General features: G+C 45.8%; 1 protein-coding gene across 5 annotated transcripts in view; it reads right to left on the bottom strand.

Moving 5' to 3' along the window:
- CDK5RAP2 (CDK5 regulatory subunit associated protein 2) overlaps nucleotides 1-20,959 on the bottom strand; it is a 2,172,192-nt gene extending 2,151,233 nt beyond the window's left edge. For all 5 annotated transcript variants that reach the window (XM_069609888.1, XM_069609889.1, XM_069609892.1 and 2 more), the window contains exon 1: nucleotides 20,840-20,959. In XM_069609888.1, the coding sequence (XP_069465989.1) occupies nucleotides 20,840-20,892 (53 nt within the window). In that variant the 5' untranslated portion in view covers nucleotides 20,893-20,959. The remainder of the gene's footprint in view (nucleotides 1-20,839) is intronic.
- Between the last annotated feature and the right edge of the window lie 1,136 nt (nucleotides 20,960-22,095).

Here is a 22,095-nt window from a genome sequence, read left to right as displayed (position 1 = left end):
CAGGGCTTGGTGTAAAAGAGATATAATTATTTATTTAAAACCACATCTAGAAAAACACACAGGCACTAATAGTAAGCAATTCAAAAACACGGTCACTAAAAGATATACACTCCCTTAGAAGAATATTAGACAAGTCTTAAGTAAAGCCCCACTTATTTTCAGACAGCGGTGAGCGCTGAACGTAGATGGCACTCTAATAATTCGTTTTAAAAGGGAGAGAAAAGCAGAGAATAAATTGAAACAGATCCCAACACTTTTTCACGAACACAACAAGAGAGGAAGGCAAAGTAACACTGTGAGTTTAGAGTCAGTAGGCCGAATCCACTTTAAGGGGATCAAAACGAAATGTGTCCAAGGTCACGCGGTTGTAGTGCACAAGAGTCTTGTAAAGGTTCAAAAAGAGTTGGACCAAAAGAAAGGGACCAGTTAGAGGGTCAAGGCGGCCAGCCCAGTCCAGAAGGTTAATGGGTTATTATTACCTTGTAGCAATCTTTAGAAAGGGAGGCCTGGCGGACACTGTACCTTAAAGTGGTGAGAATACTCCAGCGGGGGCAGTTGTTCCTGGCAGTGGATGCAAGTCGGTGCTTCGTCCGGGGGAAGAGAGGATCTCGTCGGGGAGGAAGACAGGAGTCCGTTGCACTGCCAGGGAAGAAACCAGCCACGGAGTTTCTCAGGTAAAAGGAGCGGTCCTTTTTATTTGCGGTCCAATGGTAAGTGGCTATCCGGTTGCCGGGGTGCTTGGCACGGGCAATTCGACCACAAGCCGGTCTGGGGTGCGAAGAGAAGAAGGTAAACTGGTTGTGCCCACCAGTCAGGGAAAGAAGCCTCTCCAGCCGGGAGATCTTCTCTGTCATCGGGAAGTGGTGAGCCGGTTCTGCAGGGCTCCACCGGTGGTGGCGTCGTGGTAGGTCGGCTCAGCTTCTCCCTCGTCGGATTCTCAGGTCCTGTGGCCACTTCTGAAGTTCCAGTCCCCAAAGCCCTGCTTTTATGCAGCACACCCCCATTCACTCAGCCTAGTTGTCAATCAAACATGCTAAGTGGTGAGCACTTGGGCCAATCACACAAGAGTGCGACTTGAGTTACCAATGTAACTCAGTCCAGGGTGCCTAAACCCCCTCCCACACTCCCTGTGGTACCCAGACAGAGTGGCACTACTTTTGGAGGCTTCTGTGGAGAAGCCCGCCAAAAAGTGGAACAAAGGGCTCGACTTGGGTTGGAGTCACAGAAGAGAACACAAACCATTTTAGAATCGAGTCCTGGCAAAAAATACCAACCTGCGAATTAATATTAAATAAATATACCAGCGGTATGTTCGAGGCTATGAGAATTAAATAATTAAAGTTGGTACAATGGGAAAATCCCATAGGAATATATTCACGGTCGAATATAAAAAGTAGTATCCACTGCCACCAGCCAAAACTTGATCACGGGGGACGGAGACGTGCCCCCTCGACTAACAGACCCCGGGGCAATCGAATTGCCCCGACCAGTATGTCCACAATATGATGGTTTGTACTGGTTTCTGTTAATAATTTGGGACTAGTAAAGCCAATGGTGACTTTACATGCCCTGGGAGACAGTAGTCAGCCCCAGGGTATGGAGTCTATGGTGGGGTGTCACTGTGGCATCCCTATGTTACTGCACGGAGGGTGCTGTGTAACACACATAGAAAAAAACACATGAGACCCTATGGAGTAAAGGACCCCATAGCCCATAAAACACATTAGCAGTCAAAGGAACACCATAAATCATGTCCAAGAGTGGGAGAAAAAGAGTCTAACTCTTGGCAGGAGAAAAAAAACAAACTCCAGAAATCCAGCAAAGCTGCTGGGGAACTCACTAGGTTAGGAAATTCAGCCTAAAGGGAGAATTCTCCCTAACACGACTTAAAAAAACAGGAGAGGCTCTTCAGATGGCTATCCGGACCACTACAGCAGTGTGCAGCGATTTCGACCGCGAAGAGGATCCTCTGGCTGTAGATGATAAGCTGGTTATCCCCACCAGGCTTAAGGGAAGACGACTCCGGACTGGATCTTCTCTGGTTGTCGAAGGGTAGATAGCTCAGGACTGCAGCAGAGCTTCACCGGGACGGGTTAGTTGCAGCAGTCGACTTCTTCTCCGCTTCTCTTCGGTTCCTTGTAGTTCCAGTGACGACTCCAAATTCCAGACCTGCCTTTTATGCGAAAATCCCCCATTCACACAGCCTGGCTGTCAACCACGCAGCAGGGGGGGTTGTCCGGCCCGGACAACCACCTCAGCCAATCATGGCAAAGTGCGAATTGGGTTTCCTAGGATACCCTGTGCAGGGGGTGACTACACCCTTCCCTCACATTCAGCCCACCTAGACACCCAGGCGCCTAGAGGAGGGCTTCTGGCAGAAGCCTGCCAAAAGACAGTGAACAAAAGGAGGCAAACCTGGTTTGCCGCGCAAAGTAAAACACAAGAAGGACTTTAACAAAAACGAAATGGCAAATTACCGGAGCAAAAAGAAAAAGCATTTGGTCAAGCAGGTTTACGTTCGAGGCTAATATAAAAGCCTAAAACAATACCACATTTATATAGTATAATCGCGGTAGAAAAGTTAGGGTAGATACCACTGCCACAGCCAAGTCTAAATGTTAAAAGAGGGAAACAATGCTCTAGGAGGTACAGATAACAAGGGCTAAAAATTAACCCTTTCCAGTACTCCATGTAAGATGGGGTGTACTGGATCTGTGGTTAAATGACTAAGTAAAGTTAATGGCAACTTTACCCTTTTCTGGGGGACAGTACTCAGCCTCAGAAATGGAGTCAGTGGGAAGTCTAAAAGACAACCCTGTATCACTGCACTGAAGGTGCTGTGTAACACAAAAGAAGGGGGCTACTGAAGTGGTGTGCTCCAGAGTCCACAATCACAAAAACAGATGAAATACACATGGCAAAACACAGGTAAGAGTGGAAAGAAAGGGGTACACTCTTACCAAGTGGAAAAATAAACTCCACAGATCCAGCAAAGCTGCTGGGGGACTCACTACGTAAGGGAAATTAGCAATTGAATGAGAATCCTCCCTAACACTGAGGTGCTGCACACACGGTAAAATTGAACTGCACGATAGGATGGGCGTGCTATTTTGTGGGTACGAAGAATCTGATTAGCACACCTTCATGCAGACATTCCAGTAAACCAGCTCGCTCCCCTTCTACAGCAGACAGCACAGTAATGTTTGATAAACCTGTCTGCCTTCTAGAAAATTATTACACTAAAAGATGAAACAAGACAGATGTTGAGTGTTCAAAACTCCTGCTTATGTAAAAAAGCACTTGCCTCTCTAGGAAATATGTACATGTAAGCGTGGTCGTTTAGAACATGCCCGTTTGTTTAGTTTTATTCTGTCACTTACATTTTGTTCGATTGCTGGGACTGTCTGTATTGCCCTCATGCCCTGCCAGCTGCCACATATAATGGGATTTACAAAATGTGTGCTTACGGAAATTGTACATTTAATTGTAGATCAGTGCTCAAATCCCATTTTAATACTTTGAAAGAAATTTACGCATGAGTGTGTCCAGAGCACAACTCATTTCTGGCGATGGCGTTACTTAATTGCCACAGCTGCCTTTACCGTTCGCTATTGCAACTGGGCACAGCACATTCCTATGTGTTTCATTTGCCTGTACCACCTTGCCCAACAACACATTCGAGTTCTGTATGGCAAGCCCCACGCAAGCCACGGCTCTATGCATTATTATCGTTTTTTTGAGGAAACAAACCAGTTGAGCCGAAACATTCGGCAGGCACCTAAACTGCCTGCTCCTAGTCCTAGAACTTTACAATGCTGGGTGCAGTGCACTGCTGCCGTCTAGAGACTTCCAAAGACAGTGCATCATATTTACTACAAACAAAAGATTTCCTGATGGTGGTCCGGCCCAATAGAGTAGCCTAATAATAGTACAAGCCCCTCAAACAAATACGGGGTGCCAGGGATTTTGTGAGGCCTGCAGTTATCTGTTCCATTTTTGTTACAGGGTGCTTTTCCACTGCACACTGTTTTATCTGTTGATTGGGAGAGAAACCAGCTTTTCTGGAATTATGTGGCCCGCTTCTGCATTATCATGATTTCCATTTAGTTTTAACTTTTTGCATGCGTCAACTGGATAGCACATGCTTTTTACTCTCTTGTGAATTACTCCCTTGAAATCGCATTTACTCTCAAAGTTTAACAACAGGGAGTAAAATACTCCTACCTCAAAATATTATCTGTAGCACTGTGTCCGCCACTCAACACACACAATAACTAGCAGTTTGCACATGACTTTCTGTCCTTGAGCAGCATGCATAACAGAAATCAAGCACTCACTTGCCAATTCTATCTCCTGTCCCTGTCGCTGAATCCTGCCACCTTGCGGTATCCCTACAATAAACTAGGTGCAGAAAACAGCGTGTAGCTTGCAACACCGAGCTAAAACTAATAAACGGCACATAAAGCATTCCCACATGTAAACAAAGGTAATTCCTGGAATGCCACAAGCAGCCAATCACATTACCTCTCATCTGCCCCTGCAAGCCCATAGCTTTACTTGCCAGGAGACCAAGCATATGGAAAACAGCTATGCTATAGCAACATCCAGTGAGGTAAGTTTACAATCCCAGCCTGAGATCCTAGAACTACACAGGTCTTTCATAGGAAGTCCGTAGTAAAATCTGCACTGTAGAGCAGATAGGAGTTTAATGAGCGAGATGTTAGGAATAAGAATGCAGACTAATGCATGAGTGGGATGATTCTGAAGCAAAGGGTTGGTGTAAGGAGTGTCGTACAACACCAGTAGAGACGACAGTCCATCCACTCTAAAACAACATGATAAAACAATAACAGTACTGTTTCAAATTCCTGATCCCTGCACATAAACCTTAATAACATGTTAGGAAATACCATACCAACAGCTTCTCAGGAAAGAATGAGGTTTTTAATTCTCTCTGAAAGGTCAACAGAGTAGGTGCTAATGGTAGGCCAAAAGGGAGTTAATTTGAAAAACAAAAACAAAAAATAGGCAGCAGTAGGGCTGGGCGATTATATCGAGTTTTGGAGATATACTGATATATTTTCTAAATCAATATAGGATGAGACAATATCGTAAACATCAAGATATATTCATTACATATGATATACTTTATTTACATTTTGATATTTACATAGCTGTGTGCATTCTCAAACAGAAGACGAACCCTGTTTTTGCACTTTATTTTGATCAATGTGTTATAAATAAAGGTGTTTGTGACATCTCACATGTAGTTGGCAGCATACAAATGAGCATTTAACCCACCTAAACAATATTGAGATATATAATGTATATCGCCATTCAGCCCAAAAATATCGAGATATGACTTTTGGTCCATATGAGCCAGCCCAAAGTAACAGCACAGGACAACACCCTACTTGGCGCTTTGTGTTTGTTAGACCTAGAAATCGCAAGCAGAGGATTTGCCTTAATCGGAAACTCCCCATTATCACCATGCAGACAAAGTTTGGAATCCAACAGATGACCTAAACGAATAGGATGTATATCGTAAAACGCTCATTTAAATACAAATACGCTTCAAAGGGAAGCCAACAAAGACAAGCCTCGAAATTCACACTTGGCACTACCCTTTAGCTAAAGATACTTGACTCCTGGAGAGTAATAATTGCTGTGCTGTGTGCATGATGTGTAGAATTGATGAGGAGAGTAACATGTTATGCCTCACTAAAAGCTTGCAACATTGCATTTTTACCCCTGAAAAAGAATTAAAAATTAGGAGCTGCTGTGTTACATTTTCTTACAAGTGACCAATCTGGCAGCTGAGCGAAAATCCATTTTCAGAGCGGTCTTCGTTTCTCCTACAAACAGAGCGTCACAACAATCTATGTGAGAGAGAACCAACGACTAAACTACTGCTCGAAAGGAATCGACGGGTAGAAAAGGTTTTATCCTATGTATTGTATCTCTTTGCCTTTTTTCCTACATGTAAAAATCCAAGTGACTTTGTGGAAACGGTCAAGGATGGTGTAAATTATTCCATCCACTTACTGAGTCAACATGAATTGAATTTGTACTGAGATTTTTTTTATGCCATATTTTCTCCTTCTCACACCGCTGCCTCACTCCTCAGCCATTCCCCTTGAACATCAGTCTAAATCCTCATTCAAAAAAATTCGCACCTTTCGCTAGAAATAAGAATACAATTGTTTGAGCGAGGAGCGATAATGTCGTGAGAAGTTAAAATGTGGATGTCCTAAAATTAACGATTTACCTCCAGCGCTCTGATGTCCACCATTCAGAAATACACACCACTCCTCCAAAGGCAGCAGCACTCATTACCTCCACGTCCACTCTTCCTCGTCCCAGTACTTACTTCATGAGGCACCTGCCTCCGACACAGGACCTTCTTCTATTTCTTTAAATCTCTATAACTCCTCCCCCACATCCATGTCACTCAGTTTTAATTTTTCCTGCCTCCGGCAGGTTGGACTTTTTCTTCCCGGTGCGGGGCACCAGGGAGCACCGATTGCTGGCCCCCTGGGGGGGGGGCTGTGTGGCGGGGCCCTCGGCTCCCTCAGGTGCGGCGCTGCTCCTGGGCCCCCTGCAGGGCTAGGGGTCACAGTTGAGCTGGATTGCCTCGCTCGGTTCTTTGCTGGGCTCCGGACCGCAGCGTGAGCATGGTGTTCCGGGTCCTGCACGGCCCCGGGAAGGTAAGGAGAGGGGAGGACTGGGCTTGATGTTTTTCCCCTCTCCTCCTATTTTGGCCGTCTTGATTCGACTTGGCAGTATAGGCTAGCCTTCCCTTTTGTCGTGAGGCCTCTCTGCTTCTTGTCGTGGGGTGACAGTGGCAGAGAGTCTTTGGGAGTGCGGGGGCTCTGTTCTGTCGCAGGCATGTCACATACCACCTGCTCCTCAGACACACGGCCCAGGATGCACCGGATGTTAGCTGCATTATCTGGGGGAAGGTAAGGAGAGGGGAGGACTGTGCTTGATATTTTTCCCCTCTCCTGCTGGTATGGCCATCTTGACTCCTTCAACATGCCGTTTTCCTCGTGCCTTGTGTGCACATCTTTATTGGAAATGATGGCAAGCACTTGGCAGTATGGGCTAAGCCTTCCCTTTTGTTGTGAGGCCTCTCTGCTTCTTGTCGTGGGGTGACTATGACAGAGTATTTGAAACTGCGGGGGCTCTGTTCTGTCGCAGGCATGTCACATACCACCCGCTCCTCAGAGACACACGGCCCAGGATGCACCGGATGTTAGCTGCATTATCTGGGGGAAGGTAAGGAGAGGGGAGGACTGTGCTTGATGTTTTCCCCTCTCTTGCTGGTATGGCCATCTCGACTCCTTCGAAAGGCCGTTACCTCGTGCTCTGTGTACACAGGAAATGATGGCAAGCACTTGGCAGTATGGGCTAGCCTTCCCTTTTTGTTGTGAAGCCTCTCTGCTTCTTGTCGTGGGGTGTCTGTGACAGAGTATTTGAAAGTGTGGGGGCTCTGTACTGTCACAGGCATGTCACATACCACCCGCTCCTCAGACACACACAGCCCAGGATGCACCGGATGTTGGCTGCATTCCTTGCGTGCTGCCTGTGAATACGGCGCAGATTTGGACACGTCTGCAAGCGGCCGGAAGGGTACCGGCCTGGCATAGTCTACACTTCGGGTTCGAGTATCAGCGGTGCTGACTCGGTCCTTCAACCTTCCTAGACCGACGCATTGGAACGATCTAGAGCATGGGGCTACCAGCTACTGGATACAGGGCTCAAGCCACCTCTCAGTCATGTGGCGTGTTAGTGGTGTGTTTGGGTCTGTGCTAGCTATGGACGCAGACTCCTTGTCCTGTCCTCTTCCTCTAAACTGCGCGAGGGAAAGTCGAAGGAGTTGATTTGCTTTTCCCTTGTCCGGCATGGGATTATGGAAAATGCATCATGGAAGTAACGGCCATGCAGGGGGTTCCCAGTGTCTCTTCTTTTAGGGCCTAGGTCCTCCGGTGCCGACGTGTTGCTTTCACGCCTTCTCTCAGACTTGTGGGAAGTGATAGGGCACATGGTGGCACATGTCTGTGCTTAGAGGGGTTCTCAGAACCCCTGGTGCCGGTGGAGGGGGATGTCACTTCAGTGGGTTTTCCAGTATATGCATACCTCAGGTAGGGGGTTGTCTTTGATGTCGGCTATCCGGGATGGATTGCTTTGCCCCGCTTTGTGACAGTACTCTGCCCTTTTGACGCCAGCCTGGTGGCTCCTCTGTCAGCTGAGGGGGCCATAGTCTGCTGGACTTCTGGGCTGTCCAGTATCTTCCTTTTGATAGGTCAGATCTTTTTGTGCGCTGACAAGCATGCTGTTATATTGTGGCGCAGGCCTGTTTCAACGTCCTGTGATTTCCCTCTGGTGCAAGTGCAGTGACTGGCGGTTTTCCCTGGCTCCTCGTCTCTATCTTCTCGGAGGTGTATGGGACCGGTGGGGTTCGGCTTCCTGGGTAATGGGCTCCTTCTGGAGGGGGTATCAGTTGCCGTTCCTGTCTCCTCCTGTCCAGGTTTGCATGGTTAGGACTTTGGTACCCAGCTCACGGTCCAAGTAGTTGGCCATGGGATCCGTTCTCTCCGAACGGTTGTTGTGGGTTACCGTCTTGCCCGTTCCTCTCCCTGTTCAGGGTCAAGTTTTCTACTTGCGGGTGTTCCTGGTCCCTATGCCTTCTAGGATGTGTCACCTGCTTATGGGTCTCAAGACCCTGCACTGCTTGTCCGGATGTCTGGGGAGAGCGTACTCTGGATGTTGTGCAGGGGGGGCGCTTGCTGGCTGTTCTGGGCTGGGTTCTCAGAAGGCAGTATGTCTCGGCTCGCCTGTTGCTGAAGTTACGGGGCACGTGGCGTCTTGCATGTTTTCCAGTTCCTTGAGCCCGTCTTCGGTTACGTCTCTTGGTGTCTTATACTCTCTCCCACTGGCTCCCGACATCTCAGCTTTCGTAGTTTTGTTTTCAGTGTCCCCAGCGCTGCGAGTGGCCCTGCTATGGTAGCGGGGGGTTTCAGGTCTACAGGCTGAGGTGTGCTTGGTCCTTCCTCCTGTGGCCTCTCCTACTACCAACACCAGCAGAAAGGGTCTACATTGGGGGTCCTCTCAGCTCAAGGGTTGTGAGATCTGGGGAGAGCCGGCGATCATCCAATTGGCAAGAGTTGTGCCATTGTCCAAGCTCTGGTGTACTTCGAGGAGTTGCTGGACGGTCGGCGGCTTTTTGGTCCGATCGGACAATACGACGGCCTTGGCATATGTCAACTGCAAAGGGGGTTCTGGCCACTCCTTGAATGCTCTGGCAGCGCTGATAGGCACCTGGGAGGACTCTCATCTGGTGTCTCTGGTGGCCTCACGTATCAGAAGGGTGGACAATGTTCAAGCGGATCTTCTCAGACGCCGGTTTTCACTCCTCTGCGGAACTGGTCCTGTTGGCCCAGGTCTTTGCGGTGACCTGTGTCAGATTAGGGTCCCTGGTTCTAGACCTGTTTGCATCCCCGGCCTCAGCAGAAGTTCCCCTCTTCTGCTCTAGGTTTCAGGCTGAGGAGATTGGGGGATGGACGCCCTCTCTGTACAGTGGCCTTGGGGTTTTCCTTTATGCCTTTCCGCCTATTCCCCTTCTGCCCCGGGTGGTTTGGCGCATCAGAGTGTCCAGGGTGACTGTGTTGTTGTTAGCTCCGTTCTGGTCCCGCCGGAGTTGGCTCCCCTCTCTGTTGGAGCTTCGGTCCTAGGAACCTTGGCTGGTTCCGAGGTGGCCTTGTCCCCTTCAAGGGGATCTGCGGTTGGAATTCCACCAGATGCAATGGGCGGTGTGGCTATTGCTCAGTCTAGGTTGATATCTCAGGGGTTCTCAGATCCTGTAGTTGGGTCCAAATGGATGCTCTTAGACCCTCCACTCTGAAGGTGTTAGGCAGACTCTGGGGCCATTTCCGAGACTGGTATGGGCGGTCTGGGATCCCTCCCCTGCGTTCTGGCCTCTGCTATCCTTCAGTTCCTCCAGGAGGGGTTTTGACAGGGGCCTGGCAGTTTTTCCAGGCTTCGCTCACAGTGGGCCTCCATGAAATTACTTTTGGGGGACTCTGACGGTCACTTGGATGGGGAGGTGTTGGTGGGGAAATTGATCCAGGGTTTTTCTTCTTCCCGTCCTTGTGCTGATAAAGGGCTTTCCTCTTGGGATCTCCCTCTTGTATTACGGTTCCTTCACGGGCCTCCTTTTGAGCCCATTTCCGGGATTGATATCAAACATCTTACACTGAAATCTGCTTTTCTTATTGCCCTCACTTCTGCCCGTAGGCTTGGGGAGATTGGGGCTCTCTTATGTCACGCTCCTTTCCTGAGGGTGCTGCCAGACTCGGTGGTGCCGGGGTGTGGTCCGATGTTTCTCCCTTGAGTTGTCTCTCGGTTTTCACACCTCTCAGGGTCTGGTTCTCCCTGACTTCTTTCATGATCCAAGAACGCCTGAGGAGGTGGCTCGGCTTAACATTGATGTCCGACGGGACGCGTTGGAGTATTTGGCTTGGTTTGCTTTTTCCACCAATCTGATAGTCTTCTGATTGCTTGTGGTCCGGCTGGGGCTGGGCATAACACATCTGCGGTTTCCATTTTCCGGTGGTTCCGGGTTGTGATCTCTAGGGCCTATGTGGCTTCTGGCCTGCCTGTGCCTGCGCACAATCAGGGGCGGTCTGCCAGGGGTTTGGCGGCTTCCTGGGCCGATGCAAGGAGGGTTTTTCTCTACAAGAGATTTGTATGGCTGCCGCCTTGGCTGGTCTAGGCATTTTCATCAACCGCTATGGGTTGAGTTTCTCCCACTCGGGGGTTGGTTCCTTCGTGGTTGGAGTTTTGTCTGTGGGGATGTGATTTAAGAGTTATTGTGGGTGTGTTTTGCTGCACTGTTTTTGGCTCTGTGTCTCATTGGGACCTTTTCCCCGTTGCCGCTTTGATATACCTCATGAAGTAAGTACTGGGACGAGGAAGAGTGGACGTGGAGGTAATGCTCTGATTACTTACCGGCAATCTTCATTACTCCTAGTCCTACTCTTCCTCGTCACAGTACTGACGACCCTCCTCACCCTCCCTCCGGGGAAGGTCCCATGCTCCGGTTTGGTAATATGAAACTGAGTGACATGGATGTGGGGGAGGAGTTATAGAGATTTAAAGAAATAGAAGAAGGTCCTGTGTCGGAGGCAGGTGCCTCATGAAGTAAGTACTGTGACGAGGAAGAGTAGGACTAGGAGTAATGAAGATTACCGGTAAGTAATCAGAGCAACACTCATGAAAAAAATTCCTAAACAAAACATGCTAAACAGTGATGCCATGCATGGTAAATTAGGCGGCATTTGGTTCATTAGAACACGTTCATCTTGTGAGACATAATTACGCAATCAATTGGAAAAAGAGGCATACGGCTTAAACAAACCTTAACATATGCAAAATAAGTCATGAGCATATGTGGGGGTGGTCATGTCCGGGGACCGATTCCTCAAGCATACTACATAATCCACATCACTCCGTCAGTACAACTAATGCATGTCAGTGAAGAGAAAAATAGGTCAAACAAAATACAAAAGAGCATCCTGTGACTCAGAGGTCCAAAATCAAACAGATACAAATACATTAAAAATAACGTAATGTCCATTGATGTTCAGATACACCGCTGATTAAAACAAAATGCAGTTACATAAAACAACACAAAGCTTTTTGTGGTGAAATAAGGGGTCGGAGGGCAATGAGCCCACCCACACATGTGAATAAACGTTGATGTTTAAACTGCCTCATTGGATGGCAATAACGACTAGTTGGACCATTCACCCAATAAGAACAGCAGTATTTATCTGTTAGCATAGTACGAAATGAAGATGTGATCAAATAAAAAAAAAAAATAAGCCAGCGCCACTTTCAAGATCACATTTTAAATAAGAGGGTGGTGATCCTTGAAGTATTGAACCGGAGCATGAACATTCAGGCTCTTAGTCTTGATAAAGGCTTCAGCCTGTAGCCGGAACCCCAAATCGGATAGATTTTGGCCAGCCCTCAAAAGCCTCAACTGGGCAATCTGTACTGCAAAATCTCTTTTCACTTAAAATTGCTGTTTTGCTGGATCTGCACCATATTGCATATGAAAGTCCTACATATCTTTCAGCATTTTGAGTCATACAGTAAATGGGTGTTTTTTTATTAGGTTTACTAGCAACCTTCAATTGGGGCGATAATCCCACCCCAAAAGAAACATTGCGGTGTGCGTTAAAAATTCTGATTGTGTTATTGATACTTTTTTGCAGTGTGCAACACCATACTCATTTCTATTGTGTGCACGTGGAGACAGCCGGCTGCGAGAAATGATCTCACACCTTGTGAATAATAAGCACTCTTTCATGAATAATGCAGGAGAGGTGTAGACAGCAGATGGGCCTGGGTATAATTACGTGAGCTTGAAGCAGTAGTTATGAAGAACAGTCACCCACGTTTGTATGCGCTTGACCCACCAAGTCACTTCTAAGACGACTTGACTAACAGATGTTCATTAGTCAAATCGGGAAAGCCAGATCTGAATTGATTTCCAGAATTTCAGGGGATAATCTTGTTTCAGCACAGAAATAGCAGTAAAAGCCATAATTTAGAGGCAAGGTTCTGCAGCTTCTGCTCCGGATACTAGTCTTCTTAAAAGATGGACCGCTGGTCTTCATTCCTGGATGATGATGCTAGCAGACAAGAATCGAAACAATACATTCATTTTGCCATAAATGTCCAAGAACCAGCCATAGCGTTTCAAATTTTAAGTTGGATAGAGACAATTTTTCACAAAAATGTAGTGCACATCAGAAAGAGCTGGAGTAAAAGTGGTTACACACTATCACATTGGGCAACACCATGGCTGCAGTGGTGTATGATGCAAGAGATCCATGCTCTTTAAGGGAGACCTATGCAGGTACTCTTTCCAAGGACCAATCTGGAGGAAATCAAAATGTTCACTACAATTAACTGCTGAGGTTAAGAGGAAAAGTGGAGGTGCTGCCAAAGCCTGCGAGATTGGTAGAAATAGGATTTCATGATGTTTGCCATCTGAAGTGCCAGTGATAATTCTAGCTCCCTAAAGGGATCCAAGATGTTTGACAGATGTCATATGCAGATAGCCTGCATGGTCAATGCAGGTAGGCAAGGGCACAAATTCGCTTACAAACATGAATGACGGTTTGAGAGTACCTTGGTTTTAAATGCAAACATCCAATCGGTGAGCAATTCTTAAGTACAGTCGCCGTAATGATGATCAACCCCCTGCTTAACTAGGACCCATGAACAATCTGCTTAGATCAGTAGAAAAATGTGTTTGCCTGGGTCGCTTTAGCCAAAGGGTAACTAATACCTGGAGCGCACCACAGAAGTATAAAAGGATGCAATGACTACAATTTAACTTTGGTCTAATAAAAAATGAGCCAAGCCATTTCAGGACTGCACCTTGGAAACCACAGTTCTCAAGGTGTCTCTATAGAATAGCAATTTGTAAGTAACGAGTGATGATGATGGGATCATATGTCAAAGACAGTGATCAGCTGAAAAAGTCCTCGCTACAGCTGCCATCCAGATCAGCAATGAGGTTGTTAAAATCACTAGTCACCAGCTTTGTACTCCTCCATGTGAAATTCAACCTGGATCTGCAGCAGAGAGCGCGCTGGTAAGTCCAGTCATTTCATTAGTTAAAAGGTCTGAGAGACGGGGTAAAGGGTACATCCAGAGATTTTATTTGCAGTAGTGATGTGGCCAGTGGCCGTTTTATTGCGCAGAGACCAGGCCTGAGACAACAGCTAAATTCAGGATAGTGGTGATGTCTTTTTTTGTCCACAAAGCACTGATCAACTCACAGATTATTGTTTTGCATGGAGCATTTTATGTCCCAGAACAGCTGCTTCAGATTATGACGATTTACAGAGCCTTAAATGAGAAATGCTGAAAACTCAGAGAAAGGAGACGGCTTGGTGAAACTCTTAACCAAGGACGTTTGAAGAGTGCTTTCTTTCCTGAACACCATGCTCAGCTTCCTTCCCTCTCAGGCTGGCAGAGAAAACTGTCCCACATCAAAACACACCATGGTCGCTTGTCGTGATGGTCTCACATTATAGAGCAGACACACTATCCAAAGTGATATCAGCATATTCCAAGCCCCTCGGTCAACTCCGAAAGATGCAGATTTCGCCCGCTAGCAGCTCTCCTCCTTCAGCTGCCTCTGCTGTTTACATGTCCCCGCTGTAGGCCAGTGCTCACAAAAACTAGAGCATGGCTTGTGCTCTTAGCCATCGGTGATCTGTATTATTCGATCCCTCTTCCTCGTCCCAGTATTCTCGTGCTTAAGGGAATGAAGTCCATTCTTGACGACTTACATATGAAGTTTTGGCAAACGTTCTTAGTGGTTTTCAAGGGCAAGTCGGTTTTTGACTGTTTGCACACAGATCTGATGAAAAGGTTTTCAACACTCTTCCTAGGTGGATATGGGGAGGTGCAACAATATGCCATTAAGGCACTGGGTTGGGTATGGGTGGGATATGCGCAGAACAAAAAGGGGGATACCATGCCTCATCTGATGATGCCATGAGACTTCCCTGGAGGATGCCTCCCCCCGATGTGATCCTTTCTCATATAGCCGCCCTCAGGGTCAGGATCAGGTAGCGGCTGCCGTCCCCTGGTCACATGAGGAGGGGGGGGGGGTTCCGTAGAAAAATCTGAAAGGACAAAAATGGCAAATGTGGCATTGGAAAAATAACCAAAGTCCTATAATGTTCATCAATGGGAGCTCCCTTTGATCGACATTGTGGGACTTCGGGGATTGCAGGGGTGGCCCCCGCGTCCCTAAAAAGGAAAGCAGGGGATAAATAATGTTATTTTTAAATAGAAAAACAACCCTGCGGCAGAAGTCCCACCTCTAGATGGGGAGCCGGAACTCGCGCCGCAGGGTGAGCGCTAGAGTGAAGGAGAAACGGTACGCTGGGCACAATAGGTAAGTATTAGGGTTAGGGGATGGCGGGCTGGGGTGATGTTCGTAATTATTTCCTTTTTGAAAACTAAATGAAATAATCACGTACATCCCATGAGGAGAGATCCATGAGGAAAGGTCCCCCCTGCCCCGGAAAAGAAGTGATAACATCACCAGATTCATCACAATACCCCGAGATGACACCGTATTTATGAGTGCAATAACGCTATATTTATGAGTGAAATCAAGAAGGGAGGGAATAAAGAGACAAGATCATCAGCATTCAGAGCAATATTATTGGTTTTAATCATCTGTAATATGGGTCCTACATGCTGAGCAAACAGAGGGGACGCAACACCTCTGCCTAGTGACATGGATTACTAAGAACTCCCTGGATTTTTTGGCCTTCACCACTGTGGAGACAAGACGTTTCAAAAAACTCTTGTCTAATCATGGACTGCGTGATCCACACAACTCTTGTCAATGCTTTCTCATTGTCTGTGCATGAAAGGGGGTGGTCCCAGCACCCCACCACATCATTGATGGGATATGCTAAATGCATATGCTCTATAAAGCTGCCAAGAGAAAAACATACATTGCTCATTCCCTGCCAGGTTCTCAACGGCCAGGGCACGCTGATTAACAATTCCATTAGAAACAAAATTACCAGAATCAAGTAATGAGCCTTGGTAGTAGGATTGCGCCAGTTTCTAGTCTTTACCCGTATTAAAGAAAATTACTTAATTGGCCCATCACCATTATCTTTAAATGGGCAGCCCTCTAGCTATCGCTCTTATTACTTTAGAAAAACAGTGGAACCATAATATTTTTAAGAATGCGAAGTTTGTCTTCTTCAACTGGTTTTACCAGGTGGTACACCCGCAATAGCCATTAAAACTTTTCCTTCAGAGATTATACCAAGTATCTCTTCACGATCGAGCAAAAACATAGGTATTATTAGTACTCAAAAAAATGAATCGTACTCTTGGTATGGTGTTTCTGTCTCTTGGTGGTATAGAGACACACAGAAATGGGTGTGTGTGTCGAAGATGGGTTTCTTATCTTTTACCAGACATCGATCTTTCCATAAATATAAGAAGAGACTCAATTTACAATGCACAGTATTCAAAGCAAGCACTGACAAAGATGCTAGTTTGGGCTTTCATATCGGCTCACACCAGTTCCAACTTCCACAGAAGCCCTGCCCCTCAGGTTTTCGCAAGCTGCATGACAAAAAAAAAGTTTGCCCGGCTAATCCAACACTTAAGAGCTGGGTCTCTACCCACCACTTAACCGCACACCTACTCCTCAATTAAGGCCAACCTCGGAGAAGACAGCCACTGCTGCTCAGCCTCTTTTCCTCCCTTCCCTGCCGACAACAATGCATGTGACCTACCCCAGGCAACATAATAACCACACCCACAAAGCACAGGGTCACATACCCACTGTGACATGGATCACATGCCTACATCCTTATCCGGAACTTCACCAGGGTACCCATAACTAAGTGCAGACAAAGACAAGGAAATCACCTGTTGTACCCAGCAAGGACCCTCAAACGGAATCCCGGTTTGATCCAACTGAGAACCATGTGCATCAAAGTCACCTCATTTTAATCCTATCCACACACAAACACCAAGCCTGCTCCCACACACCTTTAACCCACAAACCCTCACCAATGTCTAACTCATAAACCACTGAAGCAGTCTTTCCCACATGCAAGCCTAGATGGCAAGCCACTACCTGACACTCAATCCCAACAATGAGCAAACTCATTCTTCTAGGATACCCCATCAATCATGCCGAAGTAAAGAATGGCTGACAGAAGTAACCCTTAACTGATTAGTGCTTCAACTCTAATCCAGAACAATATCTGTAAACTTCACCATAAACCTTGTCCTTTGCTTCAAAACACATCTCGCCATGAAGGCACAAACAGCATGGTACCTCTCACTCCACCATAAACTCAAGCCCTTGATATCCACACCTCGCTTCCGAATTGTTGTGCAAGCCTTGGTAATCTCCCACCTTGACAGAGGCAACACTCTCCTCAGGGTGCAAAATGTACTCACGCCAATTTCAAGTTGGTGAGTAACACATGCTGTGCTGTGTGCATGTATATAATTGAGGTGGCGAGTGATTTGGCTGGCTAGTAGTTTGCAACTTGAAGGCTTGCCCCCTGCTCTACTGATGGGAAACCCTGATACCTTATTTGCCCCTATAAATGCCATCCAGCACACTGCAGCACTCCTCAAAGAACTAAGAAAATGTGACCACATCACCCCCATCCTCAAGAAGCTGCATTAGCTACCCCTTCAGGCATGCATCATATTTAAGAGAATCTGCATGGACTAAAAAGCAGCCACAACCAAAACACCAAGCTACTTAGTCAAGAAACGCATCACCTGAGGCCAATGTACCACCAGAAGCTGCATCACCAGACTGGAAGAAAGAGAAATCCAAATGAGAAGTAAACAGAAAACGGGCTTTTTCCTACCAAGCATCCAATCTCTGGAAAAAGTTACTTATTTTCCCACTCCATTTAGGAAGAACGTGAACACACGATTTGTCAAACAACATCTCGCCAATCGTTCATCGTGCCACTCATCCCCATTTTTCTCCCTCTGGAGCTACTCCTCCCCTCCCAGTAGTCTCTGCAACAACCGTACTCTGTCACTCCTATGGTGTGTACCCTTCATAGAGCACTTTGCTTCCCAGCGTCGTTTGTGCTATATAAATCCCATACATACACTGTACTCTGATGAATGAGCAAATGTGCTGTGTGGATTTGAGTGTATGAGCATTGTACAGCTGCAAGTGCATATGTCTCGGTGGACGTACAATGTGTGAGTGCATGTGTAGTGTGACATAGTCACCATGTGTAAAGTATAGCCTCGCAGGCGTTGCTAACATATGCCAGCTACTGCCCCAAATGTCAAATATCTAGTAAAGTCACTATATGTTAAGGAATAATTCCACATGTGCAGGTGTGGCCATTATGCAGCTTCAAATTACCATATGTAAAGTGTAGCATTGCAGGTCATGCCATCATAGCCACATGCGTAGAGCCTAGACTTGTGAAGAGACCAACGCCAACATTAAAAATCTTCACTATGTTCCCTGTGATAAATGTTTTATTTGGGCATGGTGGTCCTAACGTTATCGTATGGGTTAGAGTTGTTGCCATTCTGGATTTTAGAAGAGATGGATCAATATGAAGCAGTTGTTTGGAGACGTGTGCTATATTGTTTGCCAGCATGTGTCCCGATTGTGGTAATATGACATGAATTAGGTTTGCAGTCTTTACATAGGCTTATTAAATTGAAGTACCTGCATTTGTTTTGTACATTTTTAACGTCTCCACCATCTATGCGGTCTTGAGATATAGGCATCTTAGAAACTTCAAGTTTTGGATCACCATTGAATAATTTTAGAGAACAGTGTTTGTTTCTTTTATCAGAACTGAACTGAATACCTCTTTGGAAATCCTCATTGAAGAACCCAGAAAAGTGAAAACCATGGTCCAATTATCTGATTGGATATGTACTCGGGAGACTACCGGAAAATGTTATTTTTATGGACATTTGGGAAAGGGACATAAGAGAAGTGGTATTTTAGAACCATATCTGAAGAGCTTCCCTGATAGACGACAGAGAGACCATTTTATGAGGTTCCGTCTTAACATTCCGCAGACGAATTAAATTATATGTATACAAATGGGTATTCTTCCCCTTGATTTAGCTTATTGTAGATATTGCAATGATTTATGTGTCTGCGAAAATTTGTTTCACCTCCTATTAAAATGTCCCGCCTTGTTGTAGTTATGGGTTTTGAATTTTGCACGTTTTGTTGAGAACCTAGCATGTGTTGAAACCGAAGTATTATGGGAGAATATGCGGGGGGGTAATTCAATTGCATTACCCTTAGCTGCTTTGAGATTTTTTTAAAGCTTACCATCTCTTAAATCCATTTTAATTGGTCCTTAGTAGAGACGAACGGGATGGCCTAATTTTAGTATGTGATTTATGGTCTGATGTTTTAAAGTGTATTTGTTTTGATTAAAAGTGTATCTTTTTCATTGTGCTTTAAATTGCAATGGGTTGTTGTAAACCAAAAGTAATGAAATAAATGAGTTAAACAAAATTAAAGGCTTTGCACAACAAATAACCTAGCACATCCAATATTACTCTAAACTGATGAAGAAATACAAAAGGGAAGCAATATCTTTAAAATTTCTCTTTTCCTCTTCTTAACATTCAAGTAGTAAGTGGCTTCCATCAGTGTCTATTCTCCAGACATTGCACACTTGCTAGGGTCATTCCGGAATAACTAATCCAAAAGAAAAATGTCAACAAACCACAAAGTATTCTTTTGAGCAATTCAGGTATGAGTACGTATTACCTTATGTTTCTTGACATTTCTCCAGGTTCTCAAATGTTTCCTCACAGTTAATAATAAATATAGAATCTGTTATGAAAAGATCTACTGCCTACATGCCAAATTTAAAATATAGTATTGGGAATACCCCATTTCAAGGGTCTGCAACGTTTGTCTCGCCAGATGTGTTGGGCTACAAATCCCAGGATCCCTCAACATTGGCAATGCTGATTGGGGCTGATGGGAGTTGTAGTTCAGGGTATCTGTAGAGTCAAAGGTTGCAGACCCCTGTTCTATTTCCTGTCCCAGATCATATGACAATAATGCAGAAATAGAATTTAACTATATGTCCTGTCGGACCTGGTCTATTATCTCTTATCGTTGATTGCTAACACTTGGGTGCAGCATCTTCTTAACCTCCATAACATACCACATTTTTTATGTGCACTACTCACTATGTCCTATCTAATGAAGACTTTAGCGCCTATACGTCATTTTTTCTGGCTGTTTTGGTTGTAGCGGCTCACATGTACATATTGTTACACTGGAATCATGAATATTGTTTTTATGTTCTTCAAAGGTCCTACAGGCAGGGGCAAATCTTAGAACTTCTGTGTCGGCCTGAAAATGTGGAGACTTCTGCACCTGTACTTAATCTAATTTCTAGAAGGACAATGTGGGTCTTCTAATGACAACTCATGTAAGACAAATGCAGTTTTTTTATGTGCTAATGTATACTGTTCTTTTACTGCTGTTAACTGATGCAAGAACTGCCCTGCACTCCTATCCCATATGTACAGCTTTATGTAAATGTATCTATTGTATTAGGAGCATTTTCATTTTGGAACATGGGTTTGATGCTTTCTTTTGTAATCCTGGACTAAATGAAATATTTTAAAAAGCACAACAAAAACGTTACTCTATACACCGACCACCTAAAATACACCCATCTCTGTCAATCTTGCCTCCTACGGTGTACTTTGAAAAGGGATCGGAGCAATAACAGTTACCACTAGAGTAGTTGAGAGGCATCGCTAGAGCCCTAAAGGGACAGGCGGAGTGATTTGGTGGCCAGGCGAGGAATGGGGTGACAGGATCCTAGGGGTGGGGGAGTGGGGCAGATCGTCTCCATTGCAGCAAGGGGATGAAAGCTCAATTGCACACGTCACTCCACGCATGCCAATGTGCCCCTTGTTACGTGGAGATGCTCGTCTAACTGACCTGTTTTCTTTGCATTCTGGGCTTTGTAGTTTTGTTTTCACATTATAATGCAGAACTATGAGAACACAAATCCGAAAATATGACACCGCCCTAAATATAAATTAGATGGAAGCAAGTGACAGACACAGTCGCGGTAGAAGATGACAGGCAGTCCTCAGGTGCCAGAGGAGGATGGACGGCAACAGGTACCACACAGTTCAGGCAGTTGCATTACATGGAGTAGTTGGCAAGATTAAAGACTGCCCTTAAAGAATGTCTGGGAGGGGCAAAACTCACCTGCCGTTAAAGTCGATCGGCAGGGAGGGGTCTTCTCCTAACACTGAATCCATGTTCGGAAAGTCTGCATTCAACTGAATATGAACTACGGCGGGATTCAGAAAACTCACAAAATCAAGGAAGGACTATGGTAGAGTCTAATTCCCATCTGAGAAAAGGACCCAATCAATGCGTCTCCGCACATCCCCTTCACGTGAGTTACATGTTACGTTCAAGCGACGTAGGTTTACTTGGCTAACTCTCAACGAACACAATTATTACACTAGTAATGTGAGATCATTGAATGAGCGGAAAGATGCCAGCCAGAGGGAGCAGCTATTTAACAAGTCCTGTACTCTTGAAGAAAACATAGGCCATGCAGGCAGTTTTCTGTCATTTAAGTGGCATTTACGGTAAAAGAGTTTACATTTTGGGAGTTGTGGTCCCGTGCAGGATGCTCACAATACCTGTGATTCTGTGTGGAGGGACGTCGTGTCCTGCACAGAGATGTGTGTGTTGTTCTGGACAGCAGGTATGGGGGTTACAGCGGGTGGCCGTCTTTTGCAGATGGGTAGATTTGGCGCCGTGTCTTGGACAGCAGATATGGAGTTGAAGGGGTGCACTGTCAGCTAGGTGCAGATATGGACAGATGTGTGTGTATCCTGTTCGGCGGGAGGGGTAGTTGTTGGGCGCAGACAGCTGAGGGGTAGGAGAGAGCAGAGATGGCCATTTGGGCATTGGTCGTGTGAAGGGGAACACTTGGACGTTTGCTGAGTTCTCACGTGTTCCCCTTGCAACTCTAGGACCTGTGATTTTATCTTTTCTATTTTACATTTAGGACAAAAAAATCCCCGAATTAACAAGAAACAATGGTACTGGGTAGTTTTTTCACGCATGGAATAGGGAAACTTGCGAGCCTTGCGTTAGTCTTATTCACAGGTGCGGATATGGGTCTCTGGGACTGGTGTCCTTTGCAGAAGGGCGCAGTACTTGTGGTCATCCGTAGAAAAGTGATTTGTTCTGTGAAGAGTGCGTATCTGGGGATTTTTCTTAGGCCGTGTGGTGTATTTGGGACTATGACTCTTGTGTAGAGGAACGATTTGTCCTGTACAGAGGGGGTATTTGGGCAGTTGTCATTTTCAACAGGGGTTGGGGATTTGTCATTTACAGAGGGGCAGATTTGGGTATATCCAGGGCTTTAAGTGGGGTAAGAAATCGAGGGGGCGTGGTTAGTGGATGGGGGTGGCCTTAAAAAATTACACAACCCATAGTAAGGT

Source organism: Ambystoma mexicanum, chromosome 8 (assembly GCF_040938575.1).
Source record: "Ambystoma mexicanum isolate Mex_15411 chromosome 8, UKY_AmexF1_1, whole genome shotgun sequence".
NCBI classification, from domain to species: Eukaryota; Metazoa; Chordata; class Amphibia; order Caudata; family Ambystomatidae; genus Ambystoma; species Ambystoma mexicanum.
The sequence above is the reverse complement of the archived record's forward strand: the minus strand, read 5'-3'. Positions and strand labels throughout refer to the sequence as shown.